General features: G+C 45.1%; 1 protein-coding gene across 1 annotated transcript; it reads right to left on the bottom strand.

The window, feature by feature from the left end:
• Nucleotides 1-8666: 8666 nt before the first annotated feature.
• Nucleotides 8667-13076, bottom strand: neff1 (neuronal intermediate filament family member 1; the record flags this gene model as incomplete). The annotated part of the gene is made up of 4 exons (XM_084181329.1): nucleotides 8667-9045; nucleotides 9460-9584; nucleotides 9838-10161; nucleotides 12333-13076. The coding sequence occupies 4 exons, from the start codon at nucleotides 13074-13076 to the stop codon at nucleotides 8667-8669; spliced, it is 1572 nt and encodes a 523-aa protein (XP_084037455.1).
• Between the last annotated feature and the right edge of the window lie 7966 nt (nucleotides 13077-21042).

The following is a 21042-nucleotide window of genomic DNA, read 5'->3' as shown; positions in this document are numbered from 1 at the left end:
GTTTGAGATGCTTTGTGCAGCATGCGTGCATGTGTGTGTAGCATCGTGCGTGCATTAGTGTGTGTGTGTGTGTGTGCGTGCCGCTCCCTCCCCAGCAGCACAGAGATGTGGTTCATCCAAGTGGCGTGACGGGTATGGAGCAGTATAACTACTTAATAGCCTCCTGCAGAGTCGGAGTGAAGCTAAGGCATCATTGCAGACCAAACACAACAGCCAAGTTTTTATGCTTCTCAGGGTGTTTCCACTCTTTTCTCCTCTTAATATTACATTTTTTATAAGAGCGTACTAAAGGGTAATCAATAGTGCTTTAAAATCAGTAAAGTAAGCTAAAAAATAACTACAATTTCTATAAAAACATCAGTGCTCATGTAAAATACGTCTAACTGTGAAGTGATGTTTTTTAAATTCTTTATCAGTCCTTTGAATTACATCCTTTGATTCTTGCATATATCCATTGAGAGCCCTCACCACAGCAGCCAATGCTGGAGCACAGCACATAGATGTATGACTCGTCAAAGACCCCTGTAGTGCTGGAAGAGATAAATAAATCTATGACAATTAATGTATGCAGCACTTTTCTTCCATCAATCACTCCCTCGAGGTGATCTATAAGCTACATATCCATCCTCTATCTACTTTACAATCATTGTGATTCCACATTCCCTGACAGTATCAGATCCATGGCGTTTTGAGGGTGCTGCACATACTGCATCTTGTTATTGGGTGAATGTATAAAAAAATAAGTATATATTAGGGAGAGAGTTGTAAAGATCCATACATTTCTCAGTTGATAACTGTTGAAAAACTTTTTTCGTAAAAATCGTAATTGTTTGTTTACTGTACTTTTCTAAAATTTTTAACACAAAGCAATCTAATAACCAATTTCACATGGTTACATTTTATGCTTGGACTGCAGTGTTGTGTCTGTGATCTGTGGTATGTAGCGATACTTCACCAGGTTGCGGCACCCGACTTTGCCCAGTCATGCTATATTGTGTATGCATGAGGCAGGGTGCCCCACTGCTGCGCTCGGTGGTGTGGTGTCTTGCTGTTCTGTATGTCAGAGTGGCAGAATTTGGCTGGGGCTCCTCGGGGCTCTGGGACATCTGCAATGCAGAAGTCTATTTATAGAGGTGGAGAAAGGCAAGAAATGGAAAGAGAGAGAGAGAGAGAGGGAGGTGAGAGAGAGAGAGAAAGACTGAGAGAGAGGGAGAGCTAGACAGACAGAGAGAGAGAGGGAGCGAGAGAGAGAGAGAGTGGGAGAAAGGCTGAGAAGAGGGTGTGAAAGGGGAGCCGCTGAATGATGGATGAATGAAAACTATTATTGTACAGAAAAAGCAGGATGAGACTGATTTAGAGAAAGGGAAGAGATAGGGAGAGATAGTGAGTATCAATGCCACAGAGAATAATTGAGTAATTATACCCTCAATTTGCCCATTTTCTTTTTTGACAACTGAATAAATCCCTTGGACCCTTGAGAAGCGAAAACACAGGACTGATCATTGGATAAAACTGCCGTGAGGCCCAGACTGAAAGACTGTGATAAGTTGGTAACTTCGCCTAGATACAATCAGCTTCCTCTGCCACGTGCTAATGAATTATGTAATACTTATCCTGGTCACAAAGGAATCTTTTCTCTGATTAGCAGGATGTCTGGGTAAACTCATTATCTTAATGTAATGTAGACATACATAATAGTAATAGTAGGCTATGTTATATAACTAGGCTACTGACCCTTTCCCAAAGTCTCAGTTGACCATACTAGAGATAGAGGGATAAGCAGGGGCAAGGTCAGAGAATTGTCTGTCTGCCAGTAACCATCTTTTAATTCAGTTTCTAGTGGAAATGTAATTATTGGGCCATCAACATGGATAGAGGCAGGCGGTTGCTGATTGCTGAGGCCAAGATTTACGACCTTATCGCAGCAGGTCTCGGGAGTGCACTGAGAAGAAGATGCAATTCAATTATGTCTGCATCTCCAGAACAACAAATCTGCTGACGGCATATCTCCCCGCATCGTGCCGAACCGCGAGGCCGCCAGACAAATCAAGGACTGCTCAACCACGACACAGCCACAGACCACAGAAAGGGATTGATCACATTCCTCTATTTTCAATAAATCTGTCTGGTTACTGTGCTCCGTCTTGCTGTGTGTGTGTGTTCTTCTATTGCAATCCCCCTGCAGAGTGATACATCCCTGACTCTTCTCGTTCACCCCACCGGCCCTGCCAACAAATAACTCTCTCCATTGCACACAGACGACAGGGAATCAGTCATTCTGTGCCTTGGCTTGCATACCGATACAAAGGTTGAGGTTCACATGGCCACACATGCACTGTATACACACACACACAGAGAGAGACACATAGAGAGTTGTTTTAGAGTACATTTTGACAGTCACTGCCAGTGCCTTCCCATATTCTCAAAGTGTAGCAGTTCATATGATACCAATGTCTTACATTTCCTCTTGCAGGCTTTGACTTGTTTTCTGTGTTTCATTGATTTGTCCTTAGTGCTGATGATGGCCTTTTGTCAATGCGCTGATGCCTTTTTGCCCACACAGTATTACTGAGTGGCTGTACAGATAGTAAAGATCCCCACTCTAAGGTAAGGTACTTGCTTCTGACAGCAGTGCTGGTGGCCACTCTGCTACTGTCATCCATCTTACCTTCTCCTTCTCTCATCCTTTACCTTTGAAGCAGGCAGCAGAGAGAGAGGGTGCTGATGTGGGGAGATATAGTCTGCAACCTAAATTGCACCCTATTCTCTGTGGGCCCTGGTCAGAATTAGTGTACTAAATAGGGAATAGGGTGTAATTTGGGACGCAAGCCTCCAACTCATCTAGAGGCCTAACTGACTTCATACATCACTTTCAGTGTGGTGGAGCAGTTTGTAGAACTTTCCTCCAACTAACTACACTAAAGTAATGCATAATGTCTACTTCACATTATCATAACCTGTCAGTGAGGTGATAGGACTTAACTTTGATGTGTTATTATGTGGTATAGTCATTGCCGGTTGGCTAACCTAAATTGATAGTTTATAGTTTATTATAGGTTTGCCTATTCCACTTAGGTCAGTGAGTTATTGAAGAATGGCATTAGTTGGTAGTGAAATGACTGACAATAATATCTGCTGTGTCATGCTAATGGATCAACATAGTAGGATGGGCAGGCAGTTCAAATAAAGTCAATTTATTGATCTGTTCCCTTTGTGGACTATTATTTATCTCTTTGACCATGTCTATTAGTGTAGTAATGATTTGATATCACGGTTTGTTTCTATTTAAATCTATAAACCTTAGTTGCTACATCAATGTCACGATCGTTGACAGATGAAGCGGACCAAGGCGCAGAGTGATAAGCGTACATACTTTATTGCGTACACAACACGAACCAAAACAATAAACCAAACGATACGTGAAGTCCTAGGTTATACACAAAACCTTACGGAACAAGATCCCACAAATGACAAGTGCAAAACAGGCTGCCTAAGTATGGTTCCCAATCAGAGACAACAAGCCACAGCTGCCTCTGATTGGGAACCACCCCGGCCAACATAGAAACACATGAACTAGAACATGAACATAGAACACTAAACATAGAAACTAACACCCTGGCTCAACATATAAGAGTCCCCAGAGCGTGACAGTACCCCCCCCCCCCCAAAGGCGCGGACTGCGACCGCGCCAACTAAACCCAACAGGGGAGGGGCCGGGTGGGCATTCCGCCTCGGAGGCGGATCCGGCTCCGGGCGTGACCACCACTCTCTAGCTACCCCCCCGTAGCGCCCCTGGTCTGGTCTGGCCCCGCTGGCTGGAGCTGGACTGGACATCGGTGGAGTGGATTGCTTAGGCTCCGGTGTGGAGCAGCTGACCGGTACCTGACCAGGCACCGGTGGAACAGGCACGGGCTGTGCCGGACTGACGACGCGCACCACTGGCTTGGTGCGGGGAGCAGGAACAGGCCGGGCCGGGCTGGCGACGCGCACCACAGGCTTGGTGCGGGGAGCAGGAACCGGCCGGACCGGGCTGGCGACGCGCACCACTGGCTTGGTGCAGGGAGCAGGAACAGGCCGGACCGGGCTGGCGACGCGCACCACTGGCTTGGTGCGGGGAGCAGGAACAGGCCGGACCGGGCTGGCGACGCGCACCACTGGCTTGGTGCGGGGAGCAGGAACAGGCCGGACCGGGCTGACGATGCGCACCACTGGCTTGGTGCGGGGAGCAGGAACAGGCCGGACCGGGCTGACGACGCGCACCACTGGCTTGGTGAGGGGAGCAGGAACAGGCCGGGCCGGGCTGGCGACGCGCACCACTGGCTTGGTGCGAGGGGCAGGAACAGGCCGGGCCGGGCTGGCGACGCGCACCACAGGCTTGGTGCGAGGGGCAGGAACAGTCCGGGCTGGCGACGCGCACCACTGGCTTGGTGCGAGGGGCAGGAACAGGCCGGGCCGGGCTGGCGACGCGCACCACTGGCTTGGTGCGAGGGGCAGGAACAGGCCGGGCCGGGCTGGCGACGCGCACCACAGGCTTGGTGCGGGGAGCAGGAACAGGCCGGACCGGGCTGTGGAGATGGACTGGAGGTCTGGAGCGAAGAGCTGACACAACCCGTCCTGGCTGAATGCCTATTACTACACACTCTGTGTGAGGCATCAGCACAGGACGTACAGGGCTGTGCACTCGTACTGGCACTACAGCACGTGGCACTGGCGCAGGATATTCGGGACCGAGGAGGGGTACTGGAGGCCACGAGTGTTGAGCCGGCACACTCCGTCCTGGCTGCATGCCCACCTTAGCACGACACGTGCGTGGTGCTAGCACAGGACCTACAGGACTGTGCCGGACCACTCGCGGCACAGTACGCAGCTCCGCATACCTCGGAACCTGCCCAGTCTCACGCTGCCTAGCCTGAGTACGGGGAGTTGGCTCTGCTCTACCTCTAGGCTCCGCCAACCTCCCTTCCAGCCCCCCAAACCCGGTGGCCTCCTCTTATCCACAAACTCGCCCTGTAGCTGCCTCCAGCAGCCCCGTCATCCATGCCGTGTGCCCCCCCAAAAAATGTTCTTGGGGTTGCCTCTCGCCTGTCCGACGACGACCCGGTTGGCGCCGCTTCTCCTCTCCTGCCTGGGCATCCTCCCTTATCGCCCTCCGGTAGCGGACGGCTTCCTCCTCGGTGATCTTCCCCCAACCGAGGAGGACATCCACTAGCGTTACCTCCGGCGTTTGCTCCTGGACACGCTGCTTGGTCCTTATTTGGTGGGATCTTCTGTCACGATCGTTGACAGATGAAGCGGACCAAGGCGCAGCGTGATAAGTGTACATACTTTATTGCGTACACAACACGAACCAAAACAATAAACCAAACGATACGTGAAGTCCTAGGTTATACACAAAACCTTACGGAACAAGATCCCACAAATGACAAGTGCAAAACAGGCTGCCTAAGTATGGTTCCCAATCAGAGACAACAAGCCACAGCTGCCTCTGATTGGGAACCACCCCGGCCAACATAGAAACACATGAACTAGAACATGAACATAGAACACTAAACATAGAAACTAACACTCTGGCTCAACATATAAGAGTCCCCAGAGCCAGGGCGTGACAATCAATGTTTTTACTTTTAAATTAATGATATATACCATTGATTATTGAATAATATAACTTATAAATACCTCGTGAGCTTAGTTCAACTATCGTACCCCATCAGAACACAAAATATAAATGTGTTTTATTCCAATGTTTGAAAAACAAAGTAAACATAAACAAACACTATATTACCACAAAACATGGTTAAAATTATACTGTTGATATCATGATGGTCAGTCCTTGTATCCATAGCTCTGTCTATGAATTTGAGAGTGATTACATTTCTTCAGGCCCATCCCTCAGCTTTTTTACCAAAACTGAGGCGGAGTCATCACTTTGTTAGTGTTCCAATTAAGTATTCTGGCTTTAACATTTGTATTGTGTACTGTATGCATTTTCAATGCAAAATGCTTCAAATATTATAGCATTGTTTTTCGGTTTGTCCTTCTCACTCTAACCTGTGCCCAGTCATAAAATGTAGCTTATGTAGAATGGTTTTGATGTTATGATATTATTGAAGACACTGCCGATGGTTGTGAGTGTTTGGTTAATAAATTGTTTTATTTGGTTTAGGGAGGAATACCACTGCATGAGATAGCAGCACATACAGTCACAGTAGTATAGCAGAATGAACACTCAACGCTCCTGAACCACCTCGGAAACATGTGAAATGCAAGTGAAAACTATTTTTATTGTTTTGATCATGGTTAAGGCAATTTCTTCTTTTTTTTTACACTCAACAAGCAAAATCTATCCCATCCTCAGTTTAAATGCTCCAAGAATCAGGCCATGCAGTCAATGCTTGTCGATTGATTCATTTCTCAAGAAAAGGGAAAAAATAGTGAAATCTAAAACGGTTAAGGAAGGCCTTCCACAGTGTGCGCCAGTCTCAAAAAATAACATTTCACATTCTGTCAAGCTATACATTTGCCCACAGTAAGTTTACAAAAATGTTGGAGAGGACAGGTCATTTTACTGCTATATAGGATTCTAGAGTACATTGGCCAAATTCTTAGGAAATATTCCCTGTGCTCTCCATCCATTTTTATTTATCCATTTATTATTCTTTCCCTAAACACACTTCCTGCAACACTATTCATTTTATCACTGCACATCATACATGTCTCCGTCTTTAACATTTACACCTATTCTTTAAGCCTTACATATCCACCCACACAGTCACTGTACCCTGACCCACAGATTGTCCTGATATGGATAGCTTGGCACCATAATGGAGGCTAGCCAGCCATATCAGGGCTAACTTACAATATGCTATTATGGTCCCTCTCCTGCAGCTAGGACATGTCTGCCTGTGGTATACATACTGTTGCTGTCCATCTTAGACTGCAGTGGTGGTGGTGGTGGGGGGGTATATGGTGATAATAGCCCTTATCTGTGGCGCCGCACCATGTGACCAATCATGACCCCAGTGGCGTCTGCACCGGCTGCCACCTGGTCCTGCAGTCAGAGTGGAGGGCTGTCTGTCACTCACCGTCACCCCCAGCTGTCCTGTTAGAGCAGCCACAGGCCTCTTCACTGTCTGGAACAGAGTGCACTGCTAAAAGGACACACTGGCTGCATCTCAAATGGCACTCTATTCCCTATGTAATGCATTACTTTTGACCAGCGCCATATGGGCTCTGATCAAAAGTACTGCACAATATAGGGAATAGGGTTTCATTTGAGATGCAACAACACACACTCCACCACTCAAACAAACCACTAGCCAGAAGGTCATAGGGTACAGAGCACTAGAAGACTGAAGGTATGAAACAAACAAGACTCTGGGGGAAAGGAAGGGACTAGAAAATACTTTTACCTCGGGTTTAGAGCGAGTTATCTTACTTAGAGGGCAGGGCAGGGCATATCCATTCAGTGACAAATGAATCAATCAAGAGGGGGTATTTCTACATCAAATATAAGGGTATAATGTGATAATAGTAGCATTTTAAAACTCTACATTTTTCATTCCTGAAAGGTGCCCTTCTGAACACAGAAGAGTCACTGCACAATGCACTTATCGCCTACCTTTGAAAATAGAACCCTCCCAAATAAAGTTATGATTTTATATACTTTTTTTCTAGATTCTATGTTGTCATTTGCCAAGCTCTGACCGTTGCAGTGACAGAGAGAGGGGGGAAGGTGAATGGTGAAATGTTTACTTTTCTGGTGATGAAAAGTGATGGAAAAGAAAGTGGGTCAATGGACAGAACATTCTATATATTTCTCCTGTGAATGAAGAAAAGAGGAGTGAGGAGCATTCAGTGTGCCAGTTTGTATGCAGCTCAAAATACATTATTGCACCCACGGGAAGGATCTGGATTTCTGTGTCCCCAATATTATACACTAACATTCATGAAAAAGTTTACAGAGCATTTTCTACAATGAATTTCCCTAGACGTTTCCAACTTTTTTTTGTCGAAATCAAATAGCACCTTAAAAGTTGGACTGGTAAAGGTTGATAAAGTTGTGAGCTCCAGACCTCTGTGCATATAGTAGTTTGTGTACTACTACCAGGATCCTATTATTACTTTCAAGATTACAACTGCTCTTCACCACATCTCATATCATTAATGGCACATAAAGACAGGACGTTACTGGGCGATATTATTCCTGACCTCTTAATCTGACATCATACTTGCTTTAAGGCATTCTCTTACTCACTGACTGGCTTACTATTGTAATGTTGAGCACCTTCTCTCTGCTCTCTGTTCTGTGGTAACCATCATCTATGGTGTAAAACCATGACATAGGATCCTGAGCTCCCAATTCAGGAAATGTAGCTACAGGTTTATCTTCTGTCAGGGTAATACACCAATACCATGTTCCTCTCTGTGTTGTGTCTTTCTGTTTTCCACCACACAGCTGATTGTTGAGACCCAGAGAAACAGAGGAGAAGGTATGTGTGTGTGAGGCATCTGGCGTGAGTACGGTAAGTGTATGTGTGTCTGTGTATTTGTGTGTGTGTCCCCTTGTGAAACAGAGATGAGGTGACGGGGAAGGGATAAGATCCATATGAGTGAATGAGTGGACTGTAGTAGTGCGAAAGGCATTGATGATCGATGACACAAGCAGTTTAGCTCTTGGTGCTCTTGCTGGGAGCACTTCCTTTCTCTCCCTTCTTCTCATCCTTCTCATCCTTCTTCTTTTGATCTTCCTCCTCCTCTTCCTCCTCTTCCTCCTCATCTTCGTTTCCATTCTCCTCTGCATTCTCATCTCCCTCCTCTCCCTCCTCTCCCTCCTCCTCATTCTCCTCTTCCTCTTCCTCTTCCTCCTTCTCTTCCTCATCCTCCTCCTCCTCTGGTTCCTCAGGCTTGGCTCCCCTCATCCTGTAGGGGGCGGAGGAACCCAGGGCGTAGGAGCGGCCGGACGAATAGGAGAAGCCAGAGTAGCCTGACTGCAGGATATTTCCGCCCACTGTACTCAGACGGCACTCTTCACCTTCCAACAGCTTCCTGAAGAGGGGATGGAGATGGAGAGATAGAGGAAGAGAGAGTCAGTTTACACATGTATCAAATTCCACTGCTGTGCTGACTAAGTATTCACTTTTTTTTTAAGGGGGGAAAAGGTGTTCATAAATCTTTCCAAGACACACTGTGGTGCATCAACATTGTTTTGACTGCTGAGCTGACTAAACTACTGACTAAATCAGAGAAAGAGAGAGTCAGTTTACAAATGTACCAAACTCTGAACATTCATAATTGCCAAAGCAGTCATGTGAATGTGGTCAGTCACTCTGCTGACTTGGAATTCAAATGTGAAAAAGGTGTTCAGTGTACAGGAAAGGCACTGTGGTTTGGATCAACGATATGCTGCTGATTTAACATTATCAGACCTAACTTTTAGACTCAGATCAGGGAATGACTGACCTGTAAGCAGCGATCTCAATGTCCAGGGCCATCTTGACGTTCAACAGGTCCTGGTACTCACGCAAGTGACGGGACATCTCACCCTTGGTGCTGTGGAGGGCAGACTCAAGCTGCTGGATGGTCTCCTGCAGGCAGATTAACATCAGGATGTGTTACTAATGATAAAGACCTCACTATTCTACCTCACAATGTACATTACCTAATACCTTTTTACATGTGTTGTGCTATAGTGCTATTTCAACATCATCACACATACCATCTGTCATATGCACCTGTTACTTAGAAGGACATAATTCTACAGAATCCACAGGGTAAAGCCCTGTACTGTAGCAATTACTGTGGTGTACAGAAATAGTCACCTTGTCCTACTCCACATACCTGCATCTCTCCCATCTCATTGCTGTGGCGGTCCTCCATCTCAGCCATCTGCCTCTCCAAGGCCTCATTGTGGCCCCTGAGGGCCTCGATCTCCAGGGTACGGGCCTGCACCTGCCTGCGGTACTCATTTAGCTCCTCCCTGCTATGCTTCACCTGGTCCTGGTTGCGGGCGGCCGCCTCATTCACACTGGCGAACTTGGAGCGGTACCACTCCTCAGCCTGGTTCTGGTTCTTGGCTGACAGGACCTCGTACTGGGCACGGATGTCCTTCAGGGCCACGGCCAGGTCAGGTTTACCCTCCCTCAGGTCCATCTCCACTGACACCTGGGACCAGATAGACACAGAGGGACAGACGGGTAAGTTAAAGGGTTGGACATGATTACCAGGTGTTGGCACCGGTGAAGAGAATGCTTCACTGGCTAAATAGATACATCTCTAAGTTGTAGTGGAGATTCGAATATGAGAATGTTTGCTTGATTATTCGTTATTATATTATTATTTTCGTAAAAATCCAAATGTAAATGTGAAGAATCATAATAAATCAAAACCACAATTGTTGCAACATCTAGTTTTTCCAAATCTTTTTGTTGTCCTTTAACCAAAATATAGGTAAAAGTGATAATCACTATTGAAAATGTGAAATCTTTGTCAAACCACAAAGACCACTATGTGCTTACAGTAGACACCTGAGAGCTATGAGCCTTGGGCTAATGTGACTTTTACAGTCACTTTTACCCCTACCTACCTACCTTTACATATTACCTCAATTACCTCAACTACCTTGTACCCCTGCACATTGACCTGGTACCAGTACTCCTTGTATATAGCCTCGTTACTGTTATTTTATTGTGTTACTATTTCCCTTTTTATTTGATTTTTTACTTGCTAATCTTTTCTTACTTTTTTTACTCTGCATTGCTGGGAAAGGGCTCGTAAGCAAGCATTTCACAGTAAATTCTACACCTGTTGTATTCGGTGCATGCGACAAATAACATTTGATTTGATTTGAATACATTTTAATTGATTATCTATCCAGTGAGGTAGAATGGTGAGGGCTGATGTATCTAGCACTGAGTCAGGGCTCTCTCTGTGCACCACTATGGGTGGTGCTGTCAATCGCTTACATCGCAATTATACTGTATGTCATGCATGGCAAATGAAAAGCCCCATGGAGGAAACAAACGATTAATGCTCTTTCCAATTATTAAGATTCTATGTTGTATCAATTGACATTAAATTGTACATCATACTTATTTTTATTTAAAGAAAAGTCTTTAGAGTACTATCACCTTATCCAATGACGCATCAAAAATGCCACTGGCTTCTGAAACACTGTATAAAGCTACAATAACGTTGTTTAATTGTGACCTTGATTAATGATTATATTATTCCAACTAATCTTGTGTGGGACAACATGAATCAATACCATGTTGACAACATCTACGCTATGTGCCAGTAGTAACCTATAGAAAGAAAAAAAACTTTTTCCCAATCCTGTAAAATTAATTTACAAAGTGTGATAGTTGATCATCATGAGATTGTCTAGGTAAAATGCAACAAGGGCATGCACTGATCGATCTGTATCGAGTTTTCTGATGTTCTGAATTGACCCTGTCCCATCCTGTCCTGTCCTATCCTGCATGATAGGACGACCACACCTAGATATTGCGCTACTATTTCTCTGCATCATCAGTGACAGCGCCAGCACTGCTATCAACCCCAATGCTCCCCCTCTCTCTCCCTCCCCCTCTCGATCTCCCTCCCTTTCCCTCTCTATCTTTTTAGCACACTCTCTCTTGCGCTTGACACTGTATAATACTTTCTCAATATGCACAGACTCCATTTTCAGTAGCCATTTAAACCATTTCAATTATATTTTATAGTTATAAAACTTCCCTCATAGTTTCTATAGTTAGTGCCCTATGTCAGTGCTGGGTTTGGGGCACTGCAGATAAATTGGCAGACAGGGGAGGGAGTACTGCATGGTGCTGTTTTACGCAGAATCGCAGTGCCGTACATTTTACTGCCACTAATCGCAGTGCGCAATGTTCACTGGCTTCAGCACCATGGACAGCGTATGTGCGTTTAAACAGGCAGCCCAATTCTGATATTTTTGTCCCAGTAATTGGTCTTTTGACCAATCACATCAGATCTTTTCACATCAGATCTTTTTCAGAACTGATCTGATTGGACAAAAGACCAATTAGTGAAAAAATGGTCAGAATTGGGCTGCCAGTGTAAATGAAGCCTTATTTGACTCGGTGAATGTGGATCCACAGTGAATGTGAATGATAAGATAGCCATATGATAACACTCTATGAACATTATTAGCTATCTGGCACTGGTTATCACCATGTCACATAAAGGTTATCAGCAATTCATAGGCTACATAGCCTAAGTTTTCCCTTGGTGTATATTTGGTGTGATATGTGCGGAGATGGGGAGATGTGAGTGACAACTGATGGAGGTCATGAGGGGTGATGTGATGTCCGCACCTGTGTGGCTTGCAGGGAAGCCTGCAGCTCCTGCAGCTCCTCCTCGTGCACTTTCCTGAGGAAGGCGATCTCATCCAGCAGCGACTCGACTTTCTTCTCCAGCTCGAGCCGGGACATCGTGGCGTCATCCACGTCCTTGCGGTAGCTTATCAGGGTGCCCTCCGCCTCCTCGCGGAGCCTCGTCTCCTCGTCCAGCTTCTGCCTAACGCGGTCCAGCGTCTCGTTCATCTGCACGCAGTCCAGGTGCATCTGGCTCTTCTCGTGAGTCAGTTCCTCGACGCGCGCCCTCAGCTCGCGGATCTCCTGCTCGTACAGGTCGTGCAGTCGGGAGGGCTCGGTGTGGCGCTGGCGCAGCATGGTCACCTCGGCTTCGAGCACCTTGTTCTGCTGTTCCAAGTTGTGGACCTTCTCGATGAAGGAGACGAAGCGGTCGTTCAGGCCCTGGAGCTGCTCCTTCTCGTTGGTGCGGATGATTTTCATCTCGTTGGTGACGGCCGTGGACTGGTTCAGGTCCATGGAGTCGGACATGGAGGAGTGGAAGTTGCGCCCGGCGCCCACCTTGCGGTAGCCGGAGGATGTGAGCATGGATGGGGAGCCATAGTTGCGGTGTGCGCCGCTGGAGCGGAATCCGCTGGACAGGCGAGAGGGGCTGCTGCCTACGGTCATGCGGCCGGAGCTCCGGGGCGCATCCCCGAAGATCTTCCGATAGGAACTACTGGAGTAGACATCGCCGGAGTAACTCATGTTTGCAGTTGGAGAAGTGGAATGCTAGTTAGACCTTTGCTGCTTGTGAGAGTGTGTGGAGTGTGGGAGTGTGAGAGAAAGAAAGAGAGAAAGTGAGACGCAATTGATGTCTGGCCAAGACAGGTGCTTTTATAGAGATGGAACTCCAGCATCATTTGACGCAAGCGCGGCAGTAGAGACAGGGAAACCTGCAAGCTCCTGCAAAAATAGCTATTCTCAGGGGAACACGAATTCACTCATGCTGCTCCTTGCCTTGTATTTTGGCAACTCATTATTTTCTTGAATAAAATGTAATCCGTGCTGTACAGATAAGACAAGATAGACCAATGGTCAAGGAGAGCACATATAGGGACGTCTAAATAGTCAATAATAATGAGGCCAATAAATAAGAATACTAACAACAATAGTAGGCCTACTAATATCCTAATGATAATGATGATATATAGGGATCGAAGTGAAAAACGACTTCACTATTATATGCTTATATTGAGGCTAACATATAATTTGCCTAATTAACATAGCCTAGCCTCTTTTTTATGTCGTTTTGTGAAACTAGTCACATGTGCAGGTTATCCGATCCCACTAAACAATGTCATTGCAGTTTTGCACTGCTGTCGCAGCAGTTCAGGTAGCATGGGATCGATGCATGTGAAGTGTGTGCCAATAGTCAGGAGTGAGTGTGTCTAAACGGTACTGCTATTTTGCAGTCTGCAGCCATGCACCCCTCACGCCCGACCACCGCAGTGTCTGAGTACAGGATGAGGCACACAGACGCAAAGGCTGTTTACATGACCCCACATGCGCACGTATCACATAAAATCAATGCCTTTCACTTACTAGCCTAACACCTATAAACAAGTTTAGCCTTCAATGAAAACATAAGCCTGTGAAATGGGCCCAGCAGACATCTTTCAGGATCCCAGACCGCTTTTGGGTGATGATTCAGCACATTAGAGAAGGTTATTGGTGGTGCGGCGCTGTCTTCTCCTCTCGCCTCGCGCAGCTGGAACTGGCATTGGTCCTGATCCAGGACACCGACCACGCCCCTATGGAGGACACCCACGCGCGCTGCTGCGCACAGAGCTGTCAGGGGACTGCAGCTTTTCTACGGTTCGATCAGCACTTCTAAACACAAGTGTAGATGTATATCAGAACAAGCATCATTATGCTCTGTACACAGCCGCAGTCTAGCCGATAATTGTAATTTGATCAGGCACCAAGTGTTGCAGTCGAATTTTTTTCTGCTCGAGGAAACGTCTCATCACGATTTGAGACCATTTGGACTCGTGTATAGCAGTGGTAGCCAAATATATATTCACATTTCACACATTCTAAACTAGTTGTTTAGTCAATTTTACTGTTGATGGGTCAGCCTTGCCCTTGAAGATTCATGAGATATCGATCTCTTGAACTATGCCTATGTGCTTTTCTAAGATAGCAGCAGATTGTAATTTGGGGTGTGTCTGACCAAGGGCATTTCATGATGGTCAAGGTATTCCCTAATCACATTTTATCCGTGTCACTGAGGCTTTACATATGTTTCAAGTTGTATTGTCACATGCACAGGATACAGCAGGTGTAAAACAGTACAGTGAAATGCTTAACTTGCAATCCACAAATGGAACCACAAATTCACAACAAATGCACCAGCAAGGTGTAATCACGGTTATTATCTGAACAGAAAATAAAATACCATCGAAAAAAGTGAAAAAAATGTATGCTGTAGATGCCTTGTTTACCATGATGTAATACAGTAACGGTAAAGTAAGTTAATGCCATTCATTTCCCAGATTCCCGTTTTAACCATAAGGGGGCAGAACATGCTCGGTAATGTCCAACATCTCCACTTTGCCTTGAGAGATACAGGCCAAGTAAACAATGGGTTAACCTTCTCTTCTCTAGTTCTACACTGATCCATCACCATTAGCAGCCAGACAGGCTGTCATTCCAGAGATCCTCATGAGAAAAAAATGTTGTCTTTATTTATTTCCTTGATACCATTCATTCATTCTCTCACAACTCTCTCCTCATAGACATTGCATTGTTTGCTTATGCCATTTATTTGAAACCTCTTCCTGTTTTATCACAGGCCCCTGATTAGACAACCTATAACTCTCTGCTCATATGCTGTCAGACACCATCACCAGACTTCAACCAAATTATCCTTGACATTCAAAACACAAACATGAGTCTCACCCACATGTAAAGAGTGAAAATACACACCTTCAGCATTCCTGCATAGTCATAGCCTACATCTCCTCTATCCATAGTCACAGCCTACATCTCCTCTATCCAAAACACCTCATCATTAGTGTGTGAGACATACACACATCCCACAAACCTTTACCTATACACACCCTGCAGCACTCCACCTGCAAGCTCAGGCCAGCCATATCCAGCAGCTCCAACAGCAGGCAGAAACAAAAGGCCCATTGAGAAACAAGAGACAGGAGATGGCTGGGAGTGACTAAGCAGGAAAATTGCAGGTAGAGGTGTCACCTCTTTCTAGGCCAACACTGGTATCATACGGCCGCCCTTTCCCTTTCTCCAGTTCAGCAAGTAGCTGAACCTCTAAATGGAACTTTGTTGTACTGAAAGAGAGATACTGAAAACAACTCACTGCTTTGAATGTGTAGAGGATTTTTTCTATTGGGAAATGACATTTTTGATTCACAAACATTCACTTTGCGGTCTGTAGCAGTTCATTTTCTGTTGGGATAAATGCCTTCTTTGTATGAAAAGCAGTACTACTTTGAGAGCAATTTCCTTTGAATGCTGCACTACTGATCTACAATGTCTATAGGATACCATGCTTAGGCTCTCACTCAGTGGGCCTGTTTTTAACGTTCCTATCCCAGGTGCTTTGATTTGCCAGGTGCATATGTTGAAGTAGCTGTACCCAGACCAGCTGTCTGTTGCTGGCCAGTATCCATTCTGTTCATCTTTTTTTCTTCCCGTGTCCCTCTGGTCCCCTGAGACCCTCCTCCTCCTCATGCAGACTATCAGCTCCATCTGTCAACAAGCCCACTCACAGAACGGCCCCAACCGTACCTCCATTTTGTCTCAGTGGAGGGATGGGATGATCAGTTATGTCCCTCTTAACAGATCCATTATACAGTATTCTACTATATGTAATCACTATGAGACAGAATTCTGTCCGTATGTATTTTGTGCTGTAAATTGCTAATTAATCTTACAGAGAGAATACTTACTGAAGCTATGCGTTTTGTTTCATATGTCCGTGTTTATGTTTTAATAAGAGTGTGACTGTTGTGAATGTGAGTCTCTAAACATACAGTGAGGGAAAACATTATTTGATCCCCTGCTGATTTTGTACGTTTGCCCACTGACAAAGAAATTACCAGTCTATAATTTTAATGGTAGGTTTATTTGAAGAGTGAGAGACAGAATAACAACAACAAAAATCCAGAAAAACGCATGTCAAAAATGTTATACATTGATTTGCATTTTAATGAGGGAAATAAGTATTTGACCCCCTCTCAATCAGAAAGATTTCTGGCTCCCAGGGGTCTTTTATACAGGTAACGAGCTGAGATTAGGAGCACACTCTTAAAGGGAGTGCTCCTAATCTCAGTTTGTTACCTGTATAAAAGACACCTGTCCACAGAAGCAATCAATCAATCAGATTCCAAACTCTCCACCATGGCCAAGACCAAAGAGCTCTCCAAGGATGTCAGGGACAAGATTGTAGACCTACACAAGGATGGAATGGGCTACAAGACCATCGCCAAGCAGCTTGGTGAGAAGGTGACAACAGTTGGTGCGATTATTCTCAAATGGAAGAAACACAAAAGACCTGTCAATCTCCCTCGGCCTGGGGCTCCATGCAAGATCTCACCTCGTGGAGTTGCAATGATCATGAGAACGGTGAGAAATCAGCCCAGAACTACACGGGAGGATCTTGTCAATGATCTCAAGGCAGCTGGGACCATAGTCACCAAGAAAACAATTGGTAACACACTATGCCGTGAAGGACTGAAATCCTGCAGCGCCCGCATGGTCCCCCTGCTCAAGAAAGCACATATACAGGGCCGTCTGAAGTTTGCCAATGAACATCTGAATGATTCAGAGGAGAACTGGGTGAAAGTGTTGTGGTCAGATGAGACCAAAATCGAGCTCTTTGGCATCAACTCAACTCGCTGTGTTTGGAGGAGGAGGAATGCTGCCTATGACCCCAAGGACACCATCCCCACCATCAAACATGGAGGTGGAAACATTATGCTTTGGGGGTGTTTTTCTGCTAAGGGGACAGGACAACTTCACTGCATCAAAGGGACGATGGACGGGGCCATGTACCGTCAAATCTTGGGTGAGAACCTCCTTCCCTCAGCCAGGGCATTGAAAATGGGTCGTGGATGTGTATTCCTGCATGACAATGACCCAAAACACACGGCCAAGGCAACAAAGGAGTGGCTCAAGAAGAAGCACATTAAGGTCCTGGAGTGGCCTAGCCAGTCTCCAGACCTTAATCCCATAGAAAATCTGTGGAGGGAGCTGAAGGTTCGAGTTGCCAAAAGTCAGCCTCGAAACCTTAATGACTTGGAGAAGATCTGCAAAGAGGAGTGGGACAAAATCCCTCCTGAGATGTGTGCAAACCTGGTGGCCAACTACAAGAAACGTCTGACCTCTGTGATTGCCAACAAGGGTTTTGCCACCAAGTACTAAGTCATGTTTTGCAGAGGGGTCAAATACTTATTTCCCTAATTAAAATGCAAATCAATTTATAACATTTTTGACATGCGTTTTTCTGGATTTTTTTGTTGTTATTCTGTCTCTCACTGTTCAAATAAACCTACCATTAAAATTATAGACTGATAATGTCTTTGTCAGTGGGCAAACGTACAAAATCAGCAGGGGATCAAATACTTTTTTCCCTCACTGTATTAGGTAGAATATCAATAGCAAGCATGTGCAGTGGTCAACGATTTGAACTCTATATGTTTTCTCCTATGAACCAGCCACCGTTCTTTCTAGCCTGAGCGCAAACCCTCTTAACCCTGTTATTGGCTTTCCGAGTTGAGTCAATGCCCATAAATGATTTAGTTGTGTACTCAATGTTTATTTCCCAAGGGCATGGTGTATGTTGTAATTGTTTCAATGTGTCATTCAAGCAGAAGTGTGTGTGTGTGTGTGTGTGTGTGTGCGCTGCCTGCATGTCATGCCTGTGTGCGTGGTCAGTGTAGTGGTATGAGGCAAAGGTTGTGGTAAATTGGGTCTGCAGGGTTGGAATAAATTGATGAATTTGCCTAATCTGACAGTCAGGGGGGAGAGATGTGTCTCTGACCCCACTGACGGAATGTAAACACACACATTATGGCATAGATGCACACATGAAAAATAAATAGATGTAATTGAAAAAGCCACCTTTGTACACTCGCCATCAAGTAGACAGACGCAAGTAGACAGTAGCAATGACAAAGACAATACTATATTAGGTAGTGTAGGGTTGTGGGAAAGGATTTAGGGTCGGCACTGCAATGCAAAACATTTAAGCCCCATGTGACAATGGCACTGATGGCATTGAGACTGTCCATTCATGTATTTTGTGTTGACAGTTGTTGCTCCCCTACCCCACCTACCACCACCTGGGAGAGTAGACAGACTCACTCACATGACCTCTTTAAGAATATCTCTTGAGGAAAGTGCTGGGGGATCCAACAGGTGAGGTCAAAATACTGTAAAGCGCCAATGGTTTTTCTGCCCTGCTGGAGTCTATCTAAACACTAGTTCAGAACCGAAAAAGGCTTCAGATTTCCTTTGGCCAGAAGGCTAGAAGCGCTGATCTGGACACATATTATTCCAGTCGGAATTAGATACAGGAAGAATAACTAATCTCGGTCACCAGGGAAGAGAAGGGTCAGAGGCCTGCTGGAATCCTATCATAGTGTAAGAACAGCAATCCACACTAGAATATCCACACCGCACTCTCCTCTATCTCTGTCCCTCTGTGGGCAACTAGACAAGGATGGACTGTCACAAAGGTGCCAAGATAATGAAATTGTATTGCTGTGTTATTCGTGACTATGTGTGCGTACTGGTGTACCGGTGACGACACTGTTCTAAGGAAGGATGCTCAAAGTGCCCATCCTCGTCCTGCCCCTTCCATCACTCCCTCCTTCCCTCCATCCACTGGTTATTGAACAGCAGCAGATTAATCTAGTCAAACCAGGGGTTTAGGCAACCGATTGCTGTCAGAAAAGAGAGTTATTCTGCTTGCCAGAGAGCTAGCTTTGATTACCTCCCAAGATGGTTCCTTTGTTTTCCTGTCTGGCGTCCCTCCACATTGACAAGGTCTCCAAGCAAAGCTGAAGATCCCCTATATTGGCTATTTGGATTATTACTACTATAGTATATAGGCACTAGAGGCATGTGTTCTGCAATAGATTTACATTAGGGTCATTTAGAAAACACAATTTTCCAGAGCAACTTACAGTCAGTGCATTCAATTAAGGTAAGCAAGACAGCCACATATCAGCATAAGCATAGATAAATACATATTTCAAATAATCAGAATGAGCCATAAATACAAAGACAAGGAAAGTAGCTAGGTAAACAAGGGTTTCAAATGTTTTTATTCCTTTCATATCACTGGCAAATATAAATTACTGCTCCACACTTCCCAAAAATTGTTTTCAAATTAAGTGATTTCTTTTAAAGTCAATGTTTAAATTCCCCAAATCAAAAAAATGTGTGCAGAAAACATCCACCTTTTTATAGTTTAACAGACATAAACCCTTCTTAAGCCTTCAAAAGGCAGAGTCTGTTCTGATGTGTGTGTATGACAATATGTGTGCGCGTATGAGAGGGAGAGCAACACACCTGAGACACAGTGACAATAAAAATAATGACCTTTGCGATAAAAACATGTCTACACTTATATTATATATGAATGTATATAATATATACTTTACTATGGTTCTCTTACATTTGTCTGTTTTAAGGCTTAAGCCACTTTGTATGAACGTAACCCAAATATACACAACAAAACAAAAAAGAGAATTCCCAGGATGATATCCTATATAGCTTACACTGGACTACACAGAAGCCAACTGCATTGATCTTCTTGCTCTTTTTAAGAATCCACACCTGCTCTTAAGGCAGATGCTGAAGCACCGAGGGTGTTAACAGAGTGTTCTACAGGGAGGGAGGAGAGCTGCAGCTATACTACACAGCCCAGTCTGCTCCCTCAGGCTCCCTCTGCACCATGGTGGCTGGCCCACAGCATGTGGAGGACAGGGGGGGAACCACCATAGAAATGAATCAGGATCTCTTCTCTATGGGAGCCACATTCACACACAGGAAGGAGTGGAAGACGTATAAAACAGGCCATGGACAGAGGGAAGGAGAGGAGTGTGTGGCTCCCCAATAACAGACATTAATGGTTAGCTTTAATAATACATTAGGTTTTCTTTGAAATGTGATGGCCAGTTTTTTTTCACCTTTTTACTAGTAAACCAATAAAAACATCCATACAAATGCGACAGTGTTTTCCCATTAAAAACAACCCTCCCTCTCCCAAACCATTATAGTTTCTCTCTGAAGACAGTGACGGGACATACACACACCGTACATACACATGCCCCATAGCACCAGAGTCTCTGTCGGGTGTCAATTCACAACATTCCCCTTTTAGCATGGCTACATCGTTCTCCTTTTGGATAAGGTTTTAAAATGACATAGAAGTGCAGCATTCCACACAAATAGACTAACAAATCATACTCCTATTTTTGAAAGATTTTTTTGGTGTGTACCGACCGTCTTCCCATTCTAACGAGATTCTGTAGGGACACAGGTTTGAGGTTCCTTTGGCATTGTGCTGCAACAGTGCAGGAGGGGAGATATATTATAGGCTAGTTGACTACATTCAAAAGCTGCTGCAATCCTCCCCATCTTATCCCCTGGTTATTGAACCCACCATGTCCTCCTCTCTCTACAATGTGTTATA

This window comes from Coregonus lavaretus (genome assembly GCF_964263955.1).
Source record: "Coregonus lavaretus genome assembly, chromosome: 17".
NCBI lineage: Eukaryota > Metazoa > Chordata > Actinopteri > Salmoniformes > Salmonidae > Coregonus > Coregonus lavaretus.
This window is presented reverse-complemented; position numbering and strand designations above follow the sequence as displayed.